This window comes from Cariama cristata, unplaced genomic scaffold, assembly GCF_000690535.1.
Source record: "Cariama cristata isolate BGI_N322 unplaced genomic scaffold, ASM69053v1 Scaffold39962, whole genome shotgun sequence".
NCBI lineage: Eukaryota > Metazoa > Chordata > Aves > Cariamiformes > Cariamidae > Cariama > Cariama cristata.
Window position 1 is genome coordinate 1 of NW_009606195.1, and position 16658 is coordinate 16658.

A 16658-nucleotide genomic window follows, 5' to 3' on the forward strand; every position below is an offset into this window, starting at 1 on the left:
ACAGAGGGTGCTGCCGGTGGTAACAACAGGAGGGAAACTACCGCCCTTTCCCCACGCGTGGTCCCATCAGCAGTCCCTGCAGCAATGTCCGTGGAGCTTCAAAAGAGCCCAGTTTGACATGCTATCTATACCTGCCTTCAAAACCTGCACTCTGGCTCTGCTTGGCTTCGTTCTTCAGAGAGCTGGCTACGTGGGAAGCAGCCGCCGGGGGTTGGTGGGCTGGCCCCTGCTAGCAGCCAAGGACCCATCCAGCTGCTTCTCTACCCCGGCCGGGATGGGGAAAGAGGAACAAAAACAGTAAGAAAAGAAGTGAGTCAGAGTAAAGTCAGGGAAATCGCTTACCAGTTACTGTCACAGGCAAAACAGACTTGACTTACGGAATTTAAGTTAATTTATTGCCAGTTAACATAAATATTTTATTAGTGATTTGGGTATTGAAAAAAGGCCCCCAAATATTTAGACATTTGAGGAAAACACCCCTTCTCCTTTTCCAGGCTAAGCTTCACTTCAGACACCTCTCCTACCCCATTCCTAGTTGCTATTCCAGAGCTCTCTCCTTACCCCCTTGTTGTCACCAGCAGTTACACCCCATCCTCCAGCAAGGCAATGGGCAACGCAGGAGGCTGGCGTCAGTGCGCAGTGGTTTCCCTCTGCTGCTCCATCTCATTCTTTCCCTGTGCTTCAGCATGGGACTTCCACAGGCTGCAGTCCCTTCAGGAGCATGGCTGCTCCACCACAAAACACCTCCTTCCCCTCTAACCTTGTTGTTCCCTCTTTGGCATTGTCTGCCCTTTCTTAAACACACTTTCACAGAGGTGCCACAAACTTGACTGATGGGCTCAGCTGTGAACTTTGTTAATTGTGTGATAGTGTACGCTTGGAGAAGAAAGGCTAGGTAACCAAAAATTAAATTTAGGATGTAGAACACCACACAGCTTGAGGGAAACATTGTCATTTCCCCCTTTTCGTCCCATAGTCTTCTGTTGGGAGAGGTAGGTAGATCTGCAGACTCTTCGGGCTATGTGCTGTGCATACAGCCCAGGGCTATTTACCAAAGTATGAGGACTGCCCTTTTGGATGCACTGTCCTGCTGTAGTTGTCACTGTTTATAGGTTACCTAGAATAACTCATCTATGCAGGTGTCAACTATTTGGTCCTTGGGTTTTTTTGGTTTTGTCTTTTGTCCTTCTTAAAGACTACTACAACAGAAGGGGCTAAATATAGTCACCCGCATAACTTTTAAAAAGTGAAAATTCTAGTGTGTTTAAAGGGCTTATGAGTGTTCCAACAAATCTGAAGAGAGTTTAAAAAAAAAAAGTCTGTCCCTAGGTGTTTCCACTGTTTGACTTTCACATTGTTCTTAAAACATTTCTCTCCTTCTTTGGAAGTGGCAGGTGGATCCATAAGACCTAGTTTCTGCAGCATGGTCTGGGAAACGAGAACATTTTACTCGGAGGAAATACGTGTTACCTCACAGATACTGTGTTGGGCTGGAGTGCATCTGTGTGTATTGCATTATTAGTCTCTCAGTGTAAGGTTAATTATAGTGAAAGTTGCTCAGCACAGCATAAGTTAACTATAGGAGAAATATCCTATTTCTAGGTTGCTAATCTCGGAAGTAGTTGTAGATCTGGTAAATAAAAGCAGAAATGCCATTTTGCTGGCTGTCTCTTAACTATCCGAAAAGAGGCATACATTATGGTTTAGAGATAACATGACTAACTCTATTACAAGGAGGTTATGCTGTTTGTATCCCTTATTTGAAGTTTTAAATGGCTTAACCAAAATCACTGGCAAAGTAATAGATAGCACTAAAGGAATCTGCAAGAGATTTGGGTGGTCTTAGCAGCAGATATTTTTCAGACGTGAACCTTACTAGTATTTGCCATTGGTACTTAGGAATCTTTCCTGGGTACCTGGGGCTTTTTAAGAGAAATCTGTTTTAACAAGAACTAGTCACCATGCAGCAAAAAACTATGGGAAGTTCATAATTTCTTTAGCATGACTACTTTAGAGGTCACTGGAAGGAATATTGGCTGCTGAAGTTTTCTGGTAGGGTTACTGCCTGTATATGCATGTCAATACAAAAATAAAAAATACAGACCTCACAAACTATTATTTACATAAACCAGTGTGTTCATGATGATCTATAACAACTTAAAAGTAGGTCCTCACCTTGAGGAATTTCTAGGGTACTATAAATAGCACATTATGTAGGTGGCTTTGAATAGCCTCTGAGCTTTAAGAGACCCCTGTAGGTACTTGAGGAACTTCAGAGCGGATGTTCTTTATCTGGAGAAAGTTTAGGAGTGTACTTTATATCTATGCATGAATCACTGCCTTCATTGTGTTTTAATGATTGAGTTTTTCTGGCCTGTTGAGGATTACTGGGGATGGGATGTCTTCTTTATGGAGAAATGTTGGTTAGATAGCATCCAGCAAAATACTAGGAGAAAAAAAAAAGAATTCTTCTTATAAAGGCGGGGGAGAAATAAGGTGAGAGTCGGTGTATTTCACAACTATGGGAGAAAAGAAACAGAAAATGAATGTTCAGCTAAAAAGTGTAAGTGCCTACGTTTTATGCAATGAAAACTGTCTTTCCCTTATCTTCTTTCCCTTGATTTGTTTTCTTGTTAAGACAGCAAAAAGAGGTGCAAAGTACCAGGCACGGACTTGTTCTGTGACCTGTGGTGGATGGTGTCATCTCTTTTTGCTGCAGCCAAATGTAAGAAATATGAAGAAATCTATTTTCTCACGGAGTAGTCAATTTGAACTTGAAAAGGAAATGTCAAAGAATAATTTATGTAAGTTAGTTTCACAAACTGGCTTCCTAAGGATTACAAAGTGTCTCGTTTTCATTATCAGTTGCATTACATTTTCCTGAAAAAAAAAAAAAAAGGTAGAATTGAGGTAAAATTTTACAGATTGTATTTGGGTTTTGCTAATGAAATCCTGCAAAATTCAGATGAATGTATTTAGTAAGGAGGGTAAGGAAGGAGTTAATTATTTGTTTTTCCTGCAAAAGAGCTAAAAAGCAGGGCTGGGAGGCAGCATGGCTAAGGCTGGCTGTATGGCCTTAGGGGCTGGGTACTTCAGTCCTTCATGATGCAGGTTGCCTGGTCTGATGATTACTTAGGACAGTTGTATAATAAATGCCAGTGTTGCAAAGTAACTTGCTTTGCCGGTTTATTTATGTAGGCATTTTACTGATAACCATAAATCCACATAGAGGACAGTTCCCCTGCCCAACCGCCTGCCTGTCACTACGTACGTTCCTTGCAGTGACTGTTTGTGCATCAGCATGTTGAATTTATGACCTTCTTCTTTCTGTCATTTTGCTTGATTTTTCCTGTGTTAAATATAGCTCTGAAGAGCAGTCAGCTAGACTTTGATAGGTTACAGAGGACTTCAGCAATGGCAATGTTTTTGCTTTGGTTAAAAAGGTTTACACATTGCTGTGCCTTACACTGGCAACAAGCACAAGTCTTAGGACACCTGAAACAACTGATACAAGATCAGAGGACTGACATGCATTATTATTAGGTTGGCTCTTGAAATTGCATTCAATTTTACATCTAATATTCAAATAAGAAATCTGAAGACCAAAAAAGACATAACAAGAGGTTCAAACATAGTTGCACCTGTTGAAAATAGTCTTCAACCACAGCTTTAAGTCATAGTTGAAACCTTTTCAACTTACAAATAGTTGAATAGTTTTCAACTACAACATGGTTGAAAAAGTGTTCTAGAAGATCATAAGCATGCAATATAAATAGAAGCATCCTCCAGCAGCTTTAATTTGTCTCTGAATGTTTTTTGTTTTTTTTTCATTTAACCTCCTGTCCATCTAATTTCCTTCAATATGTATATCTTATCCTGTGATAAAAAGTATATTCAGAAATAGACATCAAATCATGAGAGAGGCTGGAAAAATAATGTCTGTTTTTACTTAATCTTTAGCTGTCTGGCCTTAGGACTTGCAGATGTCACTTTATTTACCTTTTTATCTTTTTAAATGAACTGCTTGCAGAATATCGTTACTTCCATATGTGAGACTGTGCAAAAAAACACTGTCACAAGGCTCAGAATCAGAATGATTTTCTGTGATGTGTGCTGTATCATGGAGTCACTTATTTCTAACGCAGTGGTCAGATATATACAATGTAAATGGGTTTGGCCTATTTTATCATAAACATTTTTGTTAGTAGGTACCTGTGCATTGTTATTCTCTATTAATATCCTGATGCTGGTCTGTTTCTGGAATGAATATTTAGCTAAACATGTAAGGATATCTAACTTTTGGCAGCCTGCATTTCTCTCCCTCATTTGAACAGATGGTTTGAAATGTCATTTGAGGTTCAGGCCATCAAATTTCTTACAGTGTTTATGAAATACGGCAGTCATTTGGGAACCTGTATAATATTCTGCAGTGGTCAAAATGAGTTTTGAAAGGACCCATTTAAAGCTTTTGAAAGTTGTCAGCATGTGACATTTTGGCTACAAAGAGCATTCTCTTTTTCCAGAAGTTAGTCACTAGAAAAATAGTTGAGAAAGCATAGCTCTTCTCAGTCATTGCCTTGAGCATTTTGTTTAATCTCTGCAATAACAAAGGGATAAAATCTCATGTGTATAGCTAAGTTTCCTTCACCAGAAACCTTTATCTTTTAAAGAAAAAGGGAAAGGAAAAATAAAGAGGAAAAATAAGAAAAAGGTATTTTTAAGAAACTATTCATATTTCTTATCCTTTTGTTTTGATAACATCAATATTAATGACTCCTTCCTGCCCCAATCTAGTTGGCATCTCTTAGGTGGTATTTCATAAGCTGACATTTGTTTTTCTTCTGACAAAAATATATTTATTCTTGACAAAGCAGTGGTGAGGGTTTTTTAGATACTCTATGCCTGTGGATTTTGTATGCCCTTGTTTTTTTTCCTGAAGCAGTTAGACCACTCGGGTATATTTCTGTATGAGACATAATTGCTGTTGGCTGCAGAGCCTATCAGTTTGTCTTAATAAAGCACAGGTTGTTACACATACATTCCTTGTGAACTAATGAGGAGAGGAGAAAAGTGACACAAGAATTTCCTTGTGCTTTTTCCTCAGTACAGACCTAATTCTTCCCTCAAATACATATTTCTTACCAGTAGTGTCTCTGAATGCCAAAGAAGTGGCATATCCTTTACTCTATACAAATCAGAGGAAAGGTCTTATTTCACTGAAAAGGTTTCACCCAAACTGATAAATAATATCTTGAACAACTTTATAATATTCTGAACAACTGCATAGTGGTTGGTCATCGTATTTAAATGGGTCATCATATTTAAATCTTTAATTAACAGACTTGGTGTTTTTTCAGAATTATCCTGTACTAGATTACTTTTAACATCAAAATATAATTCAGTTCACTGACAAGTCCTGTGGTGTTTGTCATGTTTCATAATTGGAGATAAACTCATATTTCACACTGACAATTATTTTATCTGTATATTTGATAGGAAATGTACAACACTGTACATTGTACATTCCAACTAAATTTGGCTTCACATGAAGCTAATAAATTGTCTTAATTGTATGTAGAAGCATTGTGCAGATAATCAGTATATATCTCATAAGCTTCCACAGTGTGGTATGTAAACTTGATGTCTGAAGCTACACTAAATAACTAAAACTACCCTCGGAAGCTTTTTTGTCGTGTAGTTTTGTCATTTTTGATACCAGTTTTAATGATAAGTGTGCATGGTGGACAATGAGAACCATTGACCTAGTTTTCTGTAATCTTTCATAGATCCAGAGAGGACTTGTTATCTACATATGCTTCTTCAAAGGTGCTGATGAGGATCTTGTTCCAAAAATTGGTACGATATAATCCTTATAAATTCTTGTATTGTTTGAAAAAGAAGAAAAGCAATAGAGGCAGAGAAGGTGGCAGCCATTTGGACAAGAACTCAAAAAGCCATCAGAGAGCATCATTCCAAATCAATCACCTGGCTGAAAGAACAGCTTGGTCTGTCTTGTTTCTTTTGATAGTTGTCCATACCTCTCACTCTGCTCGTGATCAACGTGTTAGAAAATCAGTTCCCGTGACGACAACATTCTAGCAAACAGAAAGCACCGCACCTGCTGTTTGACATATTGCATGTATCAGGCAACAGGTTCAGTCCAGGATAGAAGTGAATTTAAGGGAAAACTGTTTTCAAATAATTCATGGCCTGATCTGAGAAGTACTTTAACACTGATCTCGCTGTATGTGCAGGATATTTAAAATTACAGCCAGTAGAGGGAGTAGGGTGGGTAACTAACAGTGTCCTTCCCGTCTCAGTTCAGTGATACTGTATACACTGTTAGCATTTCAAGTGCAGTTTTCTGGTTCAGAAGTGGTAACAGCAGTTCTTTCTCTCCTCTGCACATGCACTTTAACATTTAAATCAAAGCAGAGAAGATGCTGTGGATAAGGTCAAATGGTAGTGATTTCTGTCTTCACCCACTGTTGTTTTGGCTTGAGGTTTTTTGTTTTGCTTTTGTTTTCTTTTTTACTTTTATTTCATTTCTTCTCCTTCCTTTCCTCCATCAGTAGCACTGGATCACCTGGGAAATTCTTTGATGCCACATATTCCAGATAAAAGTGCCCCTTTTCTTTTCTGTGGCTGATATTAGTGGTTTCACAAAAGGTCACGTAACAATGGTCTATTTCAGGCTACTTGCTGGGACCAGCAGAAAGACCTGGCAGTGCACAAGCACAGGTCCTATTGAAAATGCTGAGAGCAGCTCCTGGGGGGTTCTCTCTTGGTCTTGGAGGGAACAGTCTTTCTGTGATGCTAAATTAAGTTGAAATCTTTGGGTGTATTTAAAGCTATGATATGAAAATTGATTTTGTGCTTGTGAGAATTTCATGAGAGTGTAACTTGAGAATAATGACCTGTTCAGCTGTGTGGCAGCTGAAACAGGCCAGAAAAAGAAAGGTCTGTTTCTTATTAGGAGATTCATCCACGACCATCCTCCTTAAGTGTCTCTCTTACAGAATATTTTTTCCTACATGCATTTTGAAAGTGTTTAAAGGAGTGGTTTTGGTTCCTGAATCACAACTCGGCTCTTTTTTGCTTCAAACAGCATTAAACTTTTATGGGTTTGGAGGCATGACTAGTATCCTCACAGCCTTTGCAGAGTTGGAGGAGGTTTGGGAGGAATGATTTGATTTGTTATAGGAACATTGGAAAACATAATGTTAGTAAGCGCATCGATTTTATTTGCAAGTTTCTATATTCTGGCTTATGGGCCAAATTGCATCTCTGACCTCCCTGCCCGTTTCCTCTCTCAAAAGACAAGCTGGCACCTGCACATCTCAAAGTGGAGCGCTGAAGGACACTCACTCCACTTGAGACCAAACTGCTGAGCTGTGACCTCAGCACAGAGCAGTGCTGGGTCCTGCTGGGAACTACTGCACCCAGAATGAAAAGACAGTCAGGGCAGAAACTTCTCCAAAGTGCACTGAAGATGGTGTTATATCCTACTACAATGTGTAGTCTTGTGCAAATGATGCCTACTTGAGTATCAGGCAATTAAGTTAGGTAATTGGATCCTGGGTTCCTTTGGGGGTGTCCAACTAGAATCAACTTTAAGATTTCAGACAGCCGACCACTTCCGCCAAAAAATAACTCTTTAGACATATTAATATAAATATTCTTTACATTCTTCACAATACTTAGACATCTTAGTTGGTTAATAGTATTTATTGACTGTCCATATTTCATTTCATTAATAAGCAGTTTCTTTTACTTGAATAGTTTGTCACGTATCACAATATTTGTTGAATCTTGTTTATGATGTTACAGTAGGTCTTGTTTAATTTACTTCAGTTACACTAACTCTTATTTTATTTTTATTTGCAGTCAATATGCTGTTGAATGTTAAATTAAGTGAAAATGAAAGCGGCGAGTACGTTTCTGTTCTTGATTTACCAGGCGATGTGCTAATCATACCGCAAGCTACCCTAGGCGGTAAACCAAAGGGAAGAAAGATGCAGTACCATGCAAACATTGAAAAAGAAAAAGGGCTGGAACTTTATTCTCAGTTTGTGACTTTGTGTGAAAAAGAACTGACTGCCAATGCGAAATGTGTGGAAGCAGGTGTTCTCATCAAGCACGGCACATACGGAAACAGGCAGGTGTTAAAACTGGATACAAACGGACCTTACACTCATCTGATTGAATTTTGAAAAAAATTAATGATATCCTGGATATGCAACTGTTGTCTTTGTTTGTTTGTTTTTTCATTTCCAAGCATTAATGTACTTAAATGGTTTGGGAGATACAGTGTAAGAAAGACTTTCACCCATCTGTACTGGTGTTGCCAATCCCATTAAATAGAAACATGCCTGAGACTGCTTTGTGATAATGAGCATGTGTTTTTTGTCCATATTCATCTGAAGTGTGCTCAAGTTAATTGTTAATATTGATCCAATGAAGACTTATAATTTGGAAGGCTTTATAAACAAAAATGAAGTAATGCATATGTTTCTTCCTACAAAATAATGACAAAAGTATTCCATGTATTAGCTATTGTAAAGTACGCTTGAGGAAGCGAAGTTTATAGATTAAAAAAGAAAAAGCTATAATGTCCTTATTTGTTCCCAGATTTCCTGAGTCAGACAATTTTTGTGTTTCTGTTTTCTATCTATGAAATAGCAATGCTTTCTAGCTAACAAATATATTGAAAGCACAAATTCACTGATTTTTTAGCCTCTTAGAGAGTAGGTACTAAATAAGAAAGTCCATCCCCCTCATCCAGAGTGTGTAGGGGTGGGACACTTAAGGCAGTACTAGGACGTAACATGGGCTATACAGGGAAGAAAAAGTGAGGTGCATCTAGAAAGTGAAGTCAAGGCAGCACCACTGAATTGCTTGCTGGAAGTTTGCACTCCAAAATCTCTGATGTGTTTTGATAGGCTGCTTGCTATAGCTCGGTCTGTGTCCTTGTTACCTTTGTCTTCTTGTCTACTCAATTCTTTCATAACAGACCTTCAGGAAAAGGACTGAAATATTGAAATGAAAAGAAAAATAAAAATGGTACAATGTATTCTGCCATCTCATTTTTCCCTCTGCCCCTGTTGCTCCCTTCCAGCTTTTTGTCTATTGAATCCGCCAGGTAGAGACTAGCTTATATTTCTTTTTATATAAAATATTGGCACATTTGAGGCCCCATTCCCAGCTGACCCCCTATGCAGGACTGTCATAAACATTATTAACAGATGGTATTAAGAAGATATAATGGCAAATTCATTCCCATTGCATTCATGAACAAGTGCATTGATCCTGTGAGTCAAGTTTCTCTTTTGCTGCAGCATCATGGTTTTTGAAGTCAGTAATTTAGAAGGGTTCCAGGTGAAATTAGGCAATTATATGGTTTGCAGTAATTATCCAGAATTTCCATTTAAATAATAAATTCTTCTGGAAAAGATGTAAAACCTCAGGATTAGTGAGCATGCCAGCTTGTGCAATCTTAAATTGTATGTCAGTTGTTACAAATATTCTGTCATTATGTTTAAAAAAACATAACTGAATGTGTAATCTGCGGGCTTAAACTATGCCATTGAAATCTCATTTTTTGAACAGATACAAAGCTCATAGTTTTGATAAGGAAGTAACAAGATTTTTCAGATCAACATGATGTATGGTTAATAATTATGAAATACCTACAGATGTTTAATTCCTGGCACTCTAACAGTTGAAAACAACCATTCACACAAATGGCCTGGAAATATTAGCTAGGTCCCAAATGACAGACATATTTGTTCATTAATAATTAACAGTTATGATAGACACAGTACGAGTCATGTTCTAAGTTCTTACTAGCGACATTTAAATAAGATTGTCCTGATGTGAATAACTAATAAAAATTCATTATGATCTGTGTGCTTGAAAAAACTTTTTTTATTCCTTTTTTATTCCTCTTTCTATTAGAGACCAAATCCTAAAAAGTGCTGAGTAATACCACTTTTCACTGACCTTACCGGAATTGTGGGTATTCAGTATATCTCAACAATTGATCCTTTGAGGTATAATACAAAGTCTGCAGTCTTTTCTTTTATTTTTTTCCTGGCTCCAGAAAGATCTTTGGCAGCCTGGCAGTTTATTCTCTATATTTCAAGAACTCTGCAAGTTCTAAGAGGGATGAGCTTGAAAATGTTTGGTGAAAAACAGACTTCAGACCGAATTCATGTCGTACTGATGTCTCATATAAAACACATACAAACTTATTTATATTTGAGTAGTTCTTGGGACAAGACAGAACTCTGGAGTTTCTGTAAAAAGGTGGCATCTTTGTGTATTACCTACTCGTTTCTGGTTTATTTGTGTATCCCTCTTGGAAACCTGATCTCTGCCGTCTTCTGCTCCAACAATTGGCAGCTTGTTGAAGGCTGTGCCCTTTGTACTGCTTTATTTATATCTACTATTGATTCACAGTCCATTTACTGAAAGAAGCCATTTCTGAATAACGTGATGGACCATACTGATGAAAAAATTGATTAAAATTATTTTTTCTAAGCCAAATGCTCATTCCTTTCTGCCATGAATATATGCTTTAAACAGATGACCTGACACTGCTTTAAATAGTTTCTATTCTATGACTAGACAAAAGCTCAAATAATTGCCCTGTTCTATACTTAGAGACTATCTATTGGAAGAAGTGCTTAATATTCCTCACTTCCTTGAAATAAACTATAAAATCAGGAGTCATCATTATGCTATTCTAGTGTGGCCTCCAATTCAACGATCTCACAGCAATTACCGTATCGGGTTTTTGCGATCTTATTTGCCGCGTACACACCCAGTGTGTCTATGCTGATCGTGCGTGGACTATGAACTCTGCTCATAAAATGAATGAGTTCAGGTGCAATAGCTTGTTTTCTAGTCAGCAGTATTGCTGCTTCCTTCCCCTGCCCTTTGTGGAAGTACTTACCTCCGCTGCTACATACAGTATGCAACATACAAATATTCATCTAGAATTGGAAGGTAATAAACAGCATGTAGCCCAGTAATACTAGTAACAATGCTGCAACTGTCTTGCTATTGGTAGTAACAGTCCACAGGCTTTGTCCTGAGTTTAGAAGACCTCAGGACAGAGGCTTATCACATGTGCTTTGTCTGAACTTTCTCTGATCTTCTTGCAGCTTTGGTTTTACTTGATTTAGCTGTAGCAATTTTTCTAATGACAGGGGACCATGGTTAATTTGTTTTACTTTTGCTTGGTATGGTGTAGCCACAGTTTTTACATAGATGTTAGTAATAAGTAGTTATTCTGTGTATAATGATGTATTTATGACTCTAACGTAATGTCACAGGGTACTGAAATAAAGGCCTGTTACAACAGCAGCAGCCTTGAGAAGTGGAGACACCAGCTGCAGTGTAGAGTAGAGGCATGGGACGATAAGAGATTGGACACTGAAGACCCCAAGGCTACAAACAACTTGCCAGTGGTCGGTTAAAGAAATGCAGACCTGGAGCTGGACAAAACTAGTCTTAGGGGTAAAAAAGAGAAGAACAAACGAGTATCTAAGATAACTGAAATGCAAAATACATAGTCACAGACTAGTGAAGAAAAAGCAAGGTGTAAAACTTTATTAGAAAACATGCAAAAATAGCCCTAGGTGAGACCTATTTCCAAAAGAGGAAAAAGGAATATCAACATCGTACTCCAACAGGCACAGGACTCTGGATGCTGATGATCCACTGTGTTGCCTCCACCAGCAAGAAGCCACAGGGAGGTGAAAGGGTGGGCATGACCCCAGCAGAAGGGGTAGGTACTAGGCAGTGCATGCATAACAATTTAACTGTAGTAGTATTATTGAGACTTTCTATACAATTTCTTTATTTCCTTTCTTTTTCTGCAATAATTAGATCTGGACTGATAATAATTATTCTGTTAGACTGCTAAGGTTGCAATTACACATAGGGTGGATTTCTTTTTGCCCATAACAAGATTTTGCATGTAACAGTTCCCGCAGACAGTTGCTTCCCCATGTTGAAATGGCACCCATTTGATGGGCTGCTTGATATTAGCCAGCCTTTGTGGTGTTTTTCACCAGGTCCTTTAATGCAGCTGTGATGTCTGATCTCATTTACCACAAAAGCTGCACAGAAGTTTCTTTCTTCATTGTGACTCAATACAACCACTGCTCTTTAGCCCCTCCTTGAGAACAAAGTCAGTTCCATCAGTCTGAGGTGTCTGCTTGGATTTAAAAGTATGATCTGGTGAACCTCAGTCTCACCTCTGGTATAAAAACAGCTTCTTTGGAGAAGGAAGTATGAATCTTTTAAGCTTCCATTATTTTCTGCTTTCAGTCTTTAACAGTCTGTACTTTGCTATATGTTCTCTTTCAAACACATTATGCTTCTCTTCTGAAGCTGGCGTGGCAGTATGCCACAGAGGGCTAGAGTGGTATCCAGAAATCCACAGGCATCACCTGAGGTCTGCCACCAAACTCTGATGTGACTGGCTTAATTTCTTAACTTCTTTGTGTCTCAATTGTCATCTAATAAATGGGTATTTAGTCAATGTGTCACTACTTAAGACTGTACGTTGAGCAAAACGATGACTATCACTATGTTTAGTGTATTGCACAGCATGGCAAGGCTGGACTCTCTGTGAGATCCACCAGCTGCTTTATACTAGCTGGATGAGAACAGAAATCAGAGCTGCCTCCTTAATCTCTTTCTTCAGAAAAGAGCATCCAAAATTTGAGACTCTCTTTTAAGAATTCAGTGAATTTTGTATCTCTATTCCTTCTTATTTTCTTGAAGTTCCTTGAAAGCAACTAAAAATTTGGGGATCCCTATGAGATTCTGCTACCAGAAGTGGTGTGCAACTACAGTTGAAAAGTAAATGGTATATGTGGACAAGAGAAAGAAACAGCAGTTAGAATAGTCTGAATAGTATGAATGTATTGCACATTTTCTATTTAAACCAATGCTGTCCGCTAGTTCAATTACTGCCAGTGTGTGGCTTTGGGCAAAGCAATTTTCTGCTCCACTTTTTCCATCTGTGGGACAAAGAAAGAGTGAAAATGGGGGAAAAAGAGGTTTAAAACCATTACTTTTTTCCTCTTTTACTAAAGGCAAAAAATCACCTCTGTTCCTCTTTTTGCATCAGAAGGCATCGCTGTCACCTCTCTGCACCTTTGTTGGAGCTACAGGAGTTTGCCTCTCAGTACCTCCTACTTTAGCCTCTGCCTCACAAATGTGACTTGAGCTAATGTCCATAGAGCACTTTAGGTATCTCAGGGAACGGCGTGGTATCACGACAAATAACACGCCATACTATTTCTAAAATAGGAAGACCCACAGACAGCATGGAAAAGCAAATAAATAAACTGTATTCCTGTTGCACTGTTCTAGTTCATATATATTTATGTATCTTGTTACTTTGGACTTAAGATTGCTTTCTATTCACTTGAATTGTATTTGCCTGTGTAAGTGCTGCAATATATGCCCTGTTACGTCAGTATGTATCAAAAATGTGCAAGTAAGGAGCTTAAGGCTATTTAGATGTGCTCCATTAGAAAAGAGACTGCAACAAAGGTTTTGGATTAACAGTGAAAGCAAAACGTTCTTGGGAGGCCTTAATATTCAGTTGGCAGTCCATCTCTAGATCTCATTAATGTGCAGCTAATTCTTGTCAGAATACTTTATCTAGAATTCTTCAGGTATTTAATTTTAAAATAAAAAGAAAAAAATACTATTCAGTTTTACCACTGAAGATTGATCATTTATTCACACGAACTGTTTGAGATGTATGTGTCATGGTTTCAATGGGACTCGTTTCCCGTTCTTATTTCCCACTTCCATTTTGGTAGCTGTATCTAACATTATCTAGGCCTGCATAATACTTTTATTTACATTTTAGGATTAAAAATAACAGCAGGACTGTGTAATTGCTTGGCAGGAATTCAAGCCTTGTATTTTGTGATAACTCAAAAAGCAACTGTGTTGGGAATAAGAAGAAATCTAGCAGTATTTAAGCATGAAATAAAACCATATATCATTTTCACTATTCAATGTGTAAAAAAGAAAGATTTGTATCTAAGGCTTTGCAAAAGCCTGGACAGACCAAACTGTATTGGATTGTACATACCTCCGCAAGAGAGCTACTCCAGGGACCTGAATTTTTCACTTCTGGGATCAGAAACACTTCCATAGTTACTGTCTCAACCGACGGAGCATCTCAATCTGATAGGCAGCCATGGATGCTAAGGGTTCCAGCAGTTCTAGAAATGAGCATGTTATAGTGTTTATAGGCAGATTAATAACTTACACAGATTAAAGCCAAATGTAAATTGCGTGTTGCTGATGGCGTAGCTGTTCACAGAATCAGACCTTAATGGTCTGACTCTGTACTTAAATGGCTATATTCACTGTATAACGTAATTGCAAAAAGAAAGTAAAACTAAATGTTTAATCTTATAGTTAATCTAAAGATATTCCTTCTTACTGATTTTAAAGTACAATGGAATTTGGCTTTGTTTGCTATGTGATTATTTGGTGATGCTTCATTTGTTTTAAATCAGGCCCCTAGTCCTGTGATTCTTACTCATGCGTAGACAGTCCCACTGAATTCAAAGGAATACATTCTTTTCTCTCCCTCTAGAGTCACTGAGGATTATAAAGCTGTAAGAAAGAAAATATTTGGCTCAGAGGCATATGAGACTCTATAGATATTCTACTATGACTAGAATTTGTATGGCAGAATTGATTCATGCTCTAAATCAGTCAACCCACTTTACCAAAATAGACTAACTAATGAGAAGACTAATCAGTAGGTCTGTGCATTGCAATTATTTGCCAGTTGCTTATTTTATTAAGTAATTTGCTAATGAAGCTCAGTCAGGACTAATGGGGACAGGGGAAATTGAATTAATACATGGTGAATACATTTAATTGTCCTATTTTTCTCTGTTTTAGAATAGAATACTATAAACTTGCATGACTTTTTATTTCAGATTGAAAAGGGGAAAGATAAAAATGGCATGCATAACTGCTGAAGTAGATGCTAATTTCAGTCAGTGCATGGTTAACACTCTGTTGGACAGTTTAGGAAAAAAATCATACTAAAGAGTCAAGGTTAACTATAGATCCAATAAACACAGATTCTTACCCGCATGTAAGTACAGCTGGCATAAAGCAACCCTAAAGCCCATGTACCCGGAGATGGAAGGGGCATCCTGCATCAGTATCCCTCGTTATTCCAACAGATTCATATCAGTTTAGCATTAGCAAAGCATTACTTAGAGCTGATATCATGTACACTGGGGGCTGGGCAAGATCATTCTTGGGAAAAACTGAGCAAGACTATACTTCTTAATGAATGGTTTTTTGTCTTGCCCTGTGCTCACTAACATTCAGCATTATGAGATACTAATCTTGATTGGGTCTCTGCCTGCTACCACATCAGAGTGAATAATAGGTGTAATAACGATAATAACAGCAATAATCTGCTAAATATTATTCTAGATTTGGTTTTGTTTATTTGTTTCTGAGCTAAACAGGTTCAATCCTTCACAAATATTACCAGGTCTTCTTGTTACCTCAGGACTGTCAGATAGAGCAGCCTTTGTTTTTCTCGATTTCATTATGGAAAACGTCATAGCACCAACAGTCTTTGAATGTAAATTGTTCAGTTGACCTTTCTCACAAGCTGAATGGCAGATCGCTTTATGTTGAGCAGCGGCAACTCATCTTCTGATCAAAATGAGCTTAACTGAGAAAGTAACTTTTTCCTGAAGGTGTACGTTATTTTCAATACCAGGGGTTAACACCTTTACACAAGCAGGAGTTGATTTCTGTGAAATATACTATGGAAATAGTTTCCTGCTTCAGGTATGAGGCATTTATGTATTCTTCATTACCACATCCATTGGCAGAATATTTTTGTAAAAGGTCATCGCATCAATGCTCATGTTTCTTTATCACATGTGATTTAGTAAAAATGAAACCAGTGTCCATGCATGGTAATGCAGTTTGGTGCTCTTGGCATCTATAGCAAAATGTAGTCAGGCAGTTCTGCATGCACTCTTTGAAATATTCATCAGTGGTATCATCTGTATGACCGAATACAGATGTTCACAGAGGATCACACTGTATGTAAACTTTACACATTGAACCTATTTGAACATAAATTTACAGGCTTATGTAAGGGTTAGGCACAATTTCAGCTTCCACGCTTATGTGTCCCCGGCACTATTCCCTCTCCACAACAGTTTACTCTGCTTCAAAGAAGATAGCCCCAGAGAACCCAGAGAATCCCGACTTGGGATCCCATCTCGATTTAGGTTCAAAGCTTACACTGGTGAAACACAAGTGTAATAACTTTTGCAGATGTTGGGTTTGACAAATGGCTAAGAATATAACCAGGGTGTTTCTGTTCTGGTGTAGTGCCCAGGGGCCCTCTCCAGAAGGTACAGACGGGTGTGGGGTTGAGTGAAAATCAGAAGTCATGGCAGAGTCTGATCAGAGCCAGGTACAAATCTCAACGGTGCCAAGTCAGCTACCTTAAAAAAAAAATCACCAAGAGGGTTTTTTATTGTTTCTGGTGGGAGAGCGCTAGCTCCTGGCTGTGCCCACCTCACGCTGCTCCAGCAAGCGGGAAGCAGCGCAGACCTCCTTCC

General features: G+C 38.3%; 1 protein-coding gene across 1 annotated transcript; it reads left to right on the top strand.

The window, feature by feature from the left end:
• Positions 1-2542: 2542 nt before the first annotated feature.
• On the top strand, positions 2543-8230 carry DTD2 (D-tyrosyl-tRNA deacylase 2 (putative)). Its single transcript, XM_009696258.1, has 3 exons — positions 2543-2563; positions 5787-5856; positions 7888-8230. The coding sequence occupies exons 1-3, from the start codon at positions 2543-2545 to the stop codon at positions 8211-8213; spliced, it is 417 nt and encodes a 138-aa protein (XP_009694560.1). The 3' UTR covers positions 8214-8230.
• Positions 8231-16658: the final 8428 nt, after the last annotated feature.

Coding starts and splice junctions, on each gene's coding strand:
- DTD2 (XM_009696258.1), top strand. CDS start 2,543: ATGAATGTTCAGCTAAAAAGT. Junction 2,564..5,786: donor TGAATGTTCAGCTAAAAAGT/GTAAGTGCCTAC, acceptor AATCTTTCATAG/ATCCAGAGAGGACTTGTTAT. Junction 5,857..7,887: donor GGATCTTGTTCCAAAAATTG/GTACGATATAAT, acceptor TTTTATTTGCAG/TCAATATGCTGTTGAATGTT.